The 12,039-nt window shown below is 40.5% G+C and overlaps 1 protein-coding gene across 6 annotated transcripts in view; it reads right to left on the bottom strand.

Annotated features, from left to right (window-relative positions):
- Positions 1-12,039, bottom strand: part of FLVCR2 (FLVCR heme transporter 2) — a 52,564-nt gene that overhangs the window by 20,346 nt on the left and 20,179 nt on the right. For all 6 annotated transcript variants that reach the window (XR_006415394.1, XR_006415395.1, XM_044436887.1 and 3 more), the window contains exons 4-5: positions 4,712-4,779; positions 4,353-4,456 (exon numbers count right to left, since the gene is read on the bottom strand). Coding sequence is in view for 4 of the 6 variants with exons in the window: in XM_044436887.1 (XP_044292822.1) it covers positions 4,353-4,456; positions 4,712-4,779 (172 nt within the window). In the remaining 2 variants the exon portion in view is untranslated. The remainder of the gene's footprint in view (positions 1-4,352; positions 4,457-4,711; positions 4,780-12,039) is intronic.

Raw genomic sequence — 12,039 nt, 5'->3', positions numbered from 1 at the left:
AGGGAAGAATCTCAACATTGCTGGTGCATAGAGTTGTGCCATAAAGACCCCTGGGATATGTGCTGGGAACAGGTGGGAGGACTAAAGGGGAAACAAACTACAGCAAGTCAATGAACAGCAGCAGCATGGCTTAGCAAGGTTTTCAGCATGACTTGCCCACAGTCTAGCTGTTGATTTAAACACTTTGCAAATCTATTCAAAGTGTGACCCAAAAGGAATGGCTGATTCATGCTAAAACTGCAAGTTTCAAAGTTTCAAAAGCATTTAGAGATTTTTACAAGGATTAGAGGGTAAAAGACACAGAAGAATAAAGCAAATGAATTCAGTTGAGATAATCTAAAATAATTGGCTACATTCCATTTGAAGAATGCAGCCACATGAGAGGAGAGCAGAAAAGTAATGTCTATGGTATTCTTAGTAGGTTAAAAGTTAATATTTCAAGCAGCTGCCTTCCTTCTAAAGAAGTATAGGAAAAAAACAGTAGTTGTTGTTAAGTTATTGCCATTAACTAAATACTATAACCCAAGAATTGAATATTGGTTGAAACTGGATAGTTGCTGAATTATGAGTTATCATGTTGTCTAAACCCAGCTGAGAAAGCAGAATGCAATTAACAGCTCACAGTTCACAACAACAAACCATGGGTTCTGTTCATCGGTTGGTCATGCTTAACAAGCCATGGCTTGTTAGTGCAGCTGGGTTCAGACAGTGCAATAAGCCATGCTTCCAGATTCACAGTTCAACAACAATCCACATTCGACCTATACTCAGTTCTTGAGTGTGAGTTATCACGTTGTCTAAACCCAATGATTGAATGTAGAGACTGGGACTCATTACTCATATGCCAAGGAGACACAGGTGGCTTTCTTCATAAAGAAGCTAGTGCCCGTTTTTTAATGAAAGCTAAATACATCTTAAGGCTATTGCAATATCTGGATTCTGAGTTCTTGCCATGTTTTCAAGATCATTCTTAAAACTATTAAAGCTGGACACACAAAGAGGGGGGAACCCAAACAAGGGGATGAAGAGAACATAGCTCAATGGCAGAATATATGCTTTTCATGCTGAAGGTCAGAAGTTCATCTGTGGGTAGGACTGGGGAAATGTCCTCTCTAAAGCCTTGGAGAGTCATCACCACTTAGTGTCAGCAATCCTGGGGTTTCGATGGCGCAATGGTCTGACTCTGCTTAAGACAGCTTTGTACATCAGGTTCAGTGCCAAATAGTAGAAACTGTAGAGGCACAGGAAATAAACAGTATGTGAAAAACAACTAAAATTAGATTTGGATGCTAAAGCCAGTGGCTGACTCTTTCATGTGTGAACTGTTCAGAAAAGAGGAAAATGTTTGTATATCCCAAAAAAGAGGGAAATGTCTCTATATCCCAAGCACATTGCTCTACCTTTTTCATGCCCATGATAACCTCCTGACACACAGGGCAACATATGCAGAGATGGTAGTAAGAAGCTGTAGGTGCACGAAACTGACTGACATTAAGAAGACAAGCTATTGAAATGGATGGAGGCCCTGCTTAGCAAGTAGAGGTTTTTACCAGTATGTGTGTAGTGGAAAAAACTGAAGTCAGTGAAGCAGGAGAATAAAAGGAAGACAATAACTTGAGCATGGACATTAATTAATTTGCCTAGTAAGTTATTTTAAACTCATTCTGAAGGAGTGACAAATAATTTTAGGAATGTACCAAACAGGGAAGTCAACTTATTTTAGTTCGACAGATTTCCTGCCTGCTTCTGATCCAATGGCTTGTCCAAGTCCCACTACACGTTTTCTGGTGCTGGTTTCTGTCAATTCCATTGGCAGTTCCAGAACAAAAAACACAAACCACAGGCCATCTTGCAGTAGAAAGCAGCAAGCTAGCGCATCTCGTCCTGCAGCACACATGCAGCGAACTAGAATCCATGGGGCCAAACTGAAGAAACTCAATGTATTTCTACCTCAAAAAAGATTCCTCATACATTCCTGCCAGGTATCACTATTTTTATGCAACAGTACAGCTAGAACTTGCACTGCACAACAATCCCCTAAATTTTGCAAGGTTGCAAAATTACTGCTGCCTTGGTCAGGAATAAGCCATCTATTTCAGCCTGGGGGACTAAAAGAAGGAGCTTCACACATGCATGGACACGAGCCACCAGGAGCCAAAAGACCACCCCATGCTGTGCAGTAGCAGAATCCAGATTCTAGTGAGAAATAGTCTATCAGTTCCAAAAGCATGAGCAGCTCCAAGGTCCTTCTGCCTCTCTCTTGCATCTCTCTCTCTGCCCCTCTCTTTCCCACTTTCATTAAGACAAAAAGTAACAGTTCTACACAATATGCTGTGTGTGAAACCAGGCAGAGATGGTACCCCAAGCAAGCAAAGCAGAAATGAACCAGTTCTCTGGATTAGAGAAGTAAGGAAAAACGAGCATAGTCATAAGCTGAATTCTCCTCATTGCTGATTCAGCAACATTCCCCCACGAGCAAGGAAAGCTTATGTTATCTAATTTCTCTTGTGTGTTCTGAGATAATGCTGCTGAAGACAATAATTGATGTTGTACATGCAGATGAGTTTTCTTTTCCTGACATTTTTCCCTCAAGTTTTTCATTTTTCAGGTGCATGCATATAACCCATTCTGAAGGACAGACTATCTCTCAGTTTTGGTTTCTGCAATTTTCAAATCTTTTGAAGCATACATTAATTCTATCCCATTCTGTTTGTGATTTTTATTTAATGTTCATAAAGGCACCCCGTGAAAATTCATAATATTACATAACCCTTTTAAATAAATAAAATAGGTAGGAATTGCTCCTACTGCAAATAGTTTTGTTTGGGATTTTTATTAAACAAACAGTATCAAAATTCAAAGAAGTGCAAAACCTTGAAGGATAATTGCATTCCAGTCCATGCAAACCTGGTGAACGTAGATTATGCATTAAATAACCATTTACAGTTAAATAACCATGCTCTGTTTTATGTGAGGATTGCTTAACCCTCACATAATCGTACTCCCTAAGCTAGCATGGCATTACAGCCCCACGTAGGTGTTAGATATGTTTCGTGATGGCTCTGGGCACCATGGCTCACTGCGGGTTAAAAAACCTATGATGAGTTGGAAAATGTAATGTGAACTTGGTCACTGTTAAGATTTGCAAATTGCAGCCATAATATGGTAAATTGAAAAGATGTGCTCATATGTTCCACCATTATAATTGTTCCAGACGTGTAAAGGAAAAAAGAGGGGAAAAAGATACTTGGCCTTCTGATTTTCCCTTCCTAGATCTCCACCATCCTCTTACAATTCCACCCAAGTATCCCCTTAAATTCTGAAAAATTCTACAGGAAAGTGCCATTGTTCTCTGCTTTTCTCACAATACTTTCTTTGTGGGCACTCTCACACACACCCATAGATTTTAGGTTGCAGGTTGCAGCTTTTTTTAGACAAAGACCCTACCAATCCAAATCCCATAGAAACTAGTTATTTGGAGAGTGGCACAGCTCCTGACTTAAGAGCTATGGGCTGCATGAGTCTCTTGGCTGCACATCCTTTTCTTATGAATGCAAACTATTATTAAAACCAAGACATTAAAAATCACAAAAAAGAAGGAAACAGTGACAAAATGAAGGTGTCAGTGCTAAGGACATAAACAGGGGAAACATGGGTTCCCCTAATTCACAAGAGGAATCTGAAGTTGGAGGGTCAAGCATCTTCTCTCCAAATGGTTGGAGGCTTAAGCATTTTCCCATCCAATAATTTATTTCCCTAGTCCAGTTGGACTTCCTTCTGACTTCCAATCCTCCCCATAAGTATCTCCCATTTACCATTATTTTAGCAAATATGGTGCTGAGACCCTATTTTTTACAGAAATAGTTTGGACCACAAGAGAAAAGTTCTGCCATTTTTCAGTTCCATTACTCCAACTACCCACCTCTCTTTCCTCAGAAACACATGTTTAAAACATAAAATACTTATATGCTGCTATCCTCTGTAATGCACTATGTATGAATGCCAGCATGAAAAACCAGTCTTCCTGTGGGCCAGGAAATGCTCTAACTCCCTCATCAAAAGTTTTCTGTAAGTGTGAATCTCTGTTTTCCTCCTACAAAACTGTTATATTTTTTACTGTTTCCTCCTTACACAATTCATCTGATTAGGACAAGTACAGCCCCACATCATAAACAATACAGATAAAGGCCATATGTGACAAAGGATTTCTTTGAGACTGTTCCAAAGCCTTGATGAAAAAGTTTATGTTGCCCAGATAGCTCTGTGTTATTTAAGACTTTCCCCCCTCACCTACCCACTGAATGTGCTTACTTCTCCTTCAAAGAAGAGAAGATGTAGAACAAAGGTCTTACTTATACGTTTTGGTTCTGTCCAACCAGATGCCACAGATCAAAGCTCCAACCATACCAGACACTACAATGGTGACACCAATTCTGCCAGCATTCAGTTCTTCTCCCTGTAGCAATACAAAAATGAATGGTATACTTAACCTTCTGTTGATTTTGCACTGCACATTTTTAAAAACATCATTTGCATAAATAGTATAGGAGGCTCCATGGTGACTTTAAACCCCATATTCCCAGACCCTGATCTTAGTTGTTCATTCTCGGGATTCACCAGAACAAGGTACAACTGATATCTCTCATACAGCAAGTGCTAATAATCTCAGTAGAAAGTCACTAGCAAAATATCTGAACAGTGAGTCACTTACTGGATAGTGCGCTATCACCATGCGGTTTAGCAGAGTTGAAAGTGCATAGAAGCAGCCTGTGTTTAATCCTGGAAAGTAGGTAAGACAGTGAATTAATACCATGCTGTGAACTATGAAGTAAAATGCCTATTGGAAGAGCCAGACCCCTCAGGCACCTATAGAATTCAAGCATGTTTTTAAAATGGCAGTCTAGGAATCAGTATTTGCTCCAGGCCACCAAACAATCTGAAACCTGCACTGGGATTCAAAGCCTTGTCAAAAGTTTGATGCACACATAGGTCAGCTTTTTTGCCTCCACAATCTTCTGATCTTCAGCTGTTTTCTGTGTGTATGCACATACAAGCATCCACACACAAACTACTTCTTCCTGCAGTTGTGAGCTTGGTTTTATCTATGGAAGTAAAATACTGAAATTAAAGCACAGGAATAGGGACAGTGATGAGAAAAGGACCCTTGGGACAAGGGTCACTCAATCACATTCTCACAGAAAAATCAAATTAAAAATGAACAAGTTTTTCCAAGAGGAAAAGACAAAAGTGAAAGCTCCAAAGAAGAGCACAAATCACAGGGTTGCCGTGCAGCCTGCACCACTTCTTCCCATTGTTTCTAATGAGAAACTGAATGACATTGATAACTGGCCACATCTTAATGCTCCATGCACATTGAGACCCGCGACTTTATTCAGTAACACACCATTTTACTTCAGCACAAAGATCTCAGGTTCAGACATTTCACTGTGAAGTCTGGGTAAACTTCCAGCCATACAAGTGACAAAGAAATTACTCGCCTCACCCAAATGGTAATATCAGGGTCAAAAAGCATATACTGAACCCTTCCAACAGAGGTGCTGGATGGTGGCAGCAGCACTTCTTCAACTGTTCCTCCGGTGCCCCAGAGGTATTCCTGTTGGTTCAAGGTCAACACTCTGCATCTTGCCCTGCATCTTGCCCTGCTCTCTTAAACTAGTCTATTGCCCTCTGGTGTGGTGGAAGATGCTATCCCACACTCTTTACTGAAGAAAGATAAAGCAGGCAGTCCATTGGCTTGGGTATGTGGAATGGGTTTGGGGTATCATTTTGTCTCTGGCTCTGGCATCAAAATGTTTCGGGCCAGCCCTTACCGCACAGCACATTTAACATGGCCTTTCAAGCCACAGAAGAGGCAATGTAGGATTACAGGAGAGTGATTTGTGGGACGAACTCAAAGTGCTTTACAAGCAAGGGAGAAAAAGCAGCACACCCAGATGACAGGACTGGGAATTTCCACTACTCCTGGTTCCTGCAGCAAGTAAGCCTACCACAATTGCTCTCACGCATTCCTAAAAACCATCAGCAAGTCAGTGACTGAAGAAATGCTAAGGCAATCAGAGAGCTGATGAAGTACATTCCAGGAGCCTTTGTCTGCATTCTTTACAGGACCAACATTCCTTGCCCTTTGCACTGTATTATTTTGATGCATTGAAGGAGCAAAAGGGGAGATGCATTGAAAAAGACACTTGAGGCCAATTACACTCGAAACAAGAAGTGGCTAACAGTTAGGAACACACACAAAGCTCCCTGACATCCCCTTCATATCATTTGTACAAAAATTTCTTATAAAATAGCACCCTCCTTTCCTGTCACAAGACAGGAAGTATTGCCACAAGCATTACTTTTTCTGCAAGTGCCCAAAAGCTACCCACTGCAGCTGCCAATACTGAAAAAGACACACCATATCCCCAAACCAATATGTGCATCCTCTAAAAAACCTCATGCTAAATTTGGCAACTGATTGGGGTGAGTAATCACACACACACATAGTCTAGCTGGTACATAGAGAACGTTCTGTCACCTTGATTTCTCACTGTTTTAAAATGCAATCCTAAGTATGTTTCTAAGGACAGAAAAAATCCAACAACTTTCAGCATTTCTAGTCTACATATCAGACATTTTTGCCTAAATATGCATGGAAATATGCGTGGATTTTAATGTATTCAAAGGGCATTCAACATAAAATTCCAAAGATGCCAAATAAACTTCCCCACAAAATGTTCAGAATTTTCTATGTCTGAAGAAAAACTATTTGGAAACTAATCTTAGTTGGAAACCAGCAATTTTTTTTTTTTTTTGGTCAATTCCTTCTAACAGCTAAAACAATTTTCTCTGGAAGCACAAAAAAGGAAGTTTGTTAAGCAGCACAGAAGCAGTCTCAGTCAGGACCCAGTTAAACATAACAGTAAACACATGTTTTCATTTAATGTGCATAAGACAAATATCAGCCAAAGGGCAGTGAGACTGATAATACCAGGACCAAAACAGGTGGGATGGAAGTAGGATTAAAACACTTTTCCTCTCTTTCTGTGAATCTAATGAAAATTGCTTCGGGTCGCGAATGAAAATTTCAGAAAAATTTTGCCTCAGTTCACAAACTCCGCATGGGGTGATGACCACGATCACGGCCATGTTGCCGCACAAACACGAACATAATCATGGCCATCTTCCCAGCATGAGTGCGACCACAATCGCAGCAGTCTCCCCCTCCCCGAGCACAATCGCAATTGTGCCCATCTTCCCTGTGTGATCGCAGCCATCTTCCCCCACCCCCCAGCACAATTGCTACTGCACGATTATGGTTTGGACTCTCCCTCCAAACAATAACCTCCCCCCCACCTAGGTTAGTGTTCTCTGTGTTACTTCGTTGTTCTTTGTTACTTAGTTTCACATTTTTGTGATTTAAAAAAACATTTACAGAACTGATTAACCTTATTTACACTGAACCTTATGCGGAAAGTTGACTTGGCTCGTGACCAAAATAGGCTCACGGCCACGTTTGAAGGGGTCAGAATGGATTAACCTTATTTACATTGAACCTTATGGGGAAATTTGACTTGGCTTGCAACCAATTTGGGTCACAACCAGAGTCATAGAACGGATTAAGTTTGTGAGCTGAGGTACCACTGTACATAAATTCTCCCATATGATATGAAGCAGCCAAGAGACAAACTTCTCAGCCACTGTCATGCACATCTTGGAACTTGGAGAGGAATACTTAATTAGCAGACATGCCAATCCAACTTTCAGTTATATTATTTATTCCAAGGGAGTAGAATTCAGGGTTGATTTGATTAAAATCAAATTGATTTAAATTGCTAATCAGTAAGACTAGATTTAAATCATAGTGTTGAATGTATGCCTGCCTTACCATAAGCAGAGGGACTTCATTAAAATATTCCCAAACTGGGTCTCTTTTATGGCTGCTGTCTTTATAGGTTTTCTCCTCCAGGGAAAGAATAGTATGATAAACCTCAGGTTATAGACAAAAAGATCCAAAGACTTGTGAAATATTTGCCTCAAAAGGTTTCAATTTCATTTTTACTGCTTGACTCTCCCTCCTCACACCTAGCTTCTTGCGCAGATCTATTGCACTCCCAACAAACTTCTTCTATTCATTGGATTTTTTGAAACTTAGCACTTAAAAGGTATGGGATTGATTCTGTGTACATAGATTTGCAAGAACAATGGAATTAAGGACTTTTTCTCAGCTCTGTAGGTCTATTTTAGAATATTTTGCCATGAAGACATATAATATTTTGCCATGAAGGCATATGATCCTTGCAAACAAAAATTCAGTTTTGAGAACTAAAAAACCAAACGTCTATGATAATATCTTCTGGAGAGAAAAACTGCCCAATAATCTTATGGAAACATCTGGAAGAGCATGACATTGGATTAATGGCATTTATTTCCCAACAAATTTAAACATTGCATGAATATACAGCACCATGCTACATAATTAAAAACTACTCATTTCATGATGAATAACTTTGAACTATAATGTATCTTAAATTGAACACCATCTTTAGATAATTTCATTTTTTAAAAATCCTATTTAAATAAAAAAATCTGATTTAAATTTTTAAAATCTGATTTTTTTAAAATTTATCCACCCTGGTGGAATCTCACACCTCTGCAGCAGCAGCTCTGAGCAGAGCCATAAAGAGGTGCATCTTAAATGTATACCATCACCAGGCTTACTTAGCTCCATCTCAATGTAAGGATAAGCAAGTTTCTTTCCTGAAATATATCTTAAACCTAATTTGTTTGTTTGTACACCACCCAATAGATCAAGCTCTCTGAGAAATTTAAAACAATGAAATATATCCACAGTAGTATTGGCTGTAGACCCAGGGCTTTTTTGGCATGGAACGCACCGGAACAGCGTTTCGGCACCTTTTTTTGACTGATTTTTCCAAGTGATTGTGAATCGCCCTGTTGGGTGTAGCGGGTCGGCAGCAAAAATCATTAACATAGTGCCTGCGGGCTGCTTGTGTGTCGGCACTGATTGTGAGGGCGCTGCTCGGCCTGGGATGCTGCTCGGCTTGGGATCGGTCGTGTGGTCGCGCGCTGAGTGCTTACTGCCGGCGGCAACCATTATGTTTATGTGTGTGTAGAGTGACTGGCTACGTGCAAAAGGTAAATATGTTCTTTATTTCAAAAAAAGTTGGTGAACTGAAAATCTTTTTTAGTGTAAAAATGTGACCCCAAGACGTGAGTTCCGCCACTTTTTTTTTTTACAAAAAAGCACTGTGTAGACCTCTTAAATGGGGATTTACTTTCTGATTAAAAATGTGAAACCTTCCTTCTACATAATCCAAAACATATGAAATGTCTGACACTTTTAGATCCCTGCCTGCATGTTTTACGTGCCTTATCTGTGAAGAGAGACTGAAAGTCAAGGATGACTTGGAAAAGCAATTTTTTAAAGAAGACTTTTCAAGAACTGGAGACTAGAAAAGAGTAAACAAACCCGCTCACTGGCAGTAGCAGAGTCATTAAATGCCTTAGAGGAGATATTCTCTCAGGAAGATTCATTTTCATCCTGGATCTTACTTTCATTACTTTCATTAGCAACTGATCCCTGTTCCTTTCTTCCAAATTTCATTCTTACTGAATTTTTCTCTCTCTCTTTCTCACACACACACACACACAGGGTGTGGGGGGAGAAAGAAGCATACACACAAAGATGTTCTGTCTGAATGTTACATGTCTCCACTTCAACAGAATTCAGAAGCTGAACAATACTTGGACTGTCTTTAGCAACTAATTGTGATGCTTAGTGCAGCAGAGATTGCTGAACAAAGATGAGAAAAGATGCTGCAGAATCAAACCTGGATGGATAAGAAAAGCAGGAACACCCTGCAAAATGGCTTCTATCTCACGATTTCTACTATACCAGCCTTAAGGAAAACAACCAGGTTGTTAAACCAAACCATAGGGACAAACTATTTGACTAAAAGACTCAACTAGTACTAGATCTTTCAGAACGTTGTAAGGCGTATCTTGAGCAAACGTTTACAACACAGTATGCTCTTTTCCTTCAAAAAAGGTGGTTGCCATAGCAGACTAGATAAAAGCCTCAGGGACCAAGAAACATATCCATGTGTTTTCTATCCTACTACTCTGCACACAGAAATACATAGGATAGTTTTTAAAAGTAGAGAAATGGGACTCAACAATCAATTTATTCTTTATGCACTGGAGGCCAAAACCAAGCAAACGAGACACCTGCTGAACAGGCCAGCTGTGTTTTGACAGCTCTCAAGAAAATTCCTCCCTGTTAAGATGTTACTCAAACAAGATTTATTTAGAGTTGAAATGTGCTCATTCACCCCATCTGATTCATGTGGATGTGATGATCCCACACCTCTACACAGTAACTGCTGTCCCAGCAAGCAGAGCAAGGAAATTAAAATATCGACAAAAGGTGAGACAGTCTACATAAGGGAAGATACTTGTAACAGACCAGAAAAAAGGACTGTTAGAATAAACACCAAAAATACTGTAAGTCATACAACTCTTATGACTATAAATATTACAAATGTATACCAAAATTAAGGTACCCTATACATATAGGCAAAATAATAATTACATTACTTCAAGTGGAATTTGATGTACCAGGTTTAAGAAGTAATCAAAAATAAGACCATGGACAAATATGAAATTCACTGAACAGTTGCAAAGGCATTATACAAACAATTCTTGTTTTACTGGCAGTTTATAGATCAGCTTAGGATTAGAGCAGGGGTCTCAAACTCGCGGCCCATGGGCCAATTGCCAGGCCGGGCGGGGCACGGGGGAGGGGCCCTGCGGCCTTCAAAGCGCCGGCAGACCCCGGGCCGGCCTCCAGGAACGACGCGGGATGAGCAGCCCACCACCACCGCGGTGGTGGAATACTTGATGAGGTCCAGCCTCACCCAGACTCTACTTCCAGCGGCTCCCATGTAAGTTGAGTTTGAGACCCCTGGATTAGAGGCTCTCTTATGGGCAAACCAAGTCAATACATATGGGAATGCCCATAATTCAATGGTAGTGTGTGTGTTTTGCATATATTTCCAGTTTAAAGGACTTCAGGTGGTAAAAAGTTGAGACACAAATTCAGAATGAAAATAAGAAATAGGGTCAGTAAAGCAACAGAGAAACAGTTGTTTAAAAAAACACATGAGATGGGGAAACTCAAAACATAGAGAAGGAGAGAACAAGGAAAAGAAACCAAAAATGACAGGTGGAAGTAAGAAGACCAGCACCACCATAAGTGTGGAGAGCACATTTCCATGGGTCCAAAATAGGAAGACTTGCCCAGGCAATATCTTGCAGAGGTATCTTGTCAAAGTGCAACACAGAACCCTTGGCAATGACCCAGAGAGGCTTGAAATAGGATTTTTCCCCACTTTCCTGAGTTGTCAAAAGGTGAGCTGTCATGAGAAAGCTAAGCTACAAGTGATCGTTCCTTGTGGAAGAGTATAGGTACCCTTTTCGCTCCCTTTGCAGAGAAATTCACAGGGTTTTGAATGTCCCCCTTCCCCTAAGTGCCTCCAACTTTCCTACCCATTTCTGAGAACATACATGCTTGGGAAGATGGAAAAGTGCATCCTGACCCCTTTATGTTGACACATGCTTCTGGCGGCTGTCAGAAGTAGGGCTTTAAAAAAAAGCCAGGGATTTGGAGAGAAAGTACACATATGAAATCAGTTTACTTCCCTGTCCAATCCTATTTGTTTTGCCCTGCTTAAATCCATGTTTTCAAAAAGAAAAAAAAATCTTACTTCCAGCACTGCCACTTACCTGGTAGCCCACTGACAGGAGCAGCAAGCAGTTATTGCCTCCCTTGACACAAGCTTGCTACAGCCCATGAGGCATTGATACTGCTTGTTGCCCGTGAACAAGCTAACCTTAGGAAATCAGTCTGGGTTTGGCTGACGCAACAGCTGTTCAGTCACAGTGGGCTGTTGTGTCATGCAGACCCTGCTAAGAGGCTCTCTTGTGGGGTGAACCAAGTGCATGCATGTGTTT

This window comes from Varanus komodoensis, unplaced genomic scaffold (assembly GCF_004798865.1).
Source record: "Varanus komodoensis strain SLA01 unplaced genomic scaffold, ASM479886v1 scaffold3, whole genome shotgun sequence".
NCBI classification, from domain to species: Eukaryota; Metazoa; Chordata; class Lepidosauria; order Squamata; family Varanidae; genus Varanus; species Varanus komodoensis.
The sequence above is the reverse complement of the archived record's forward strand: the minus strand, read 5'-3'. Positions and strand labels throughout refer to the sequence as shown.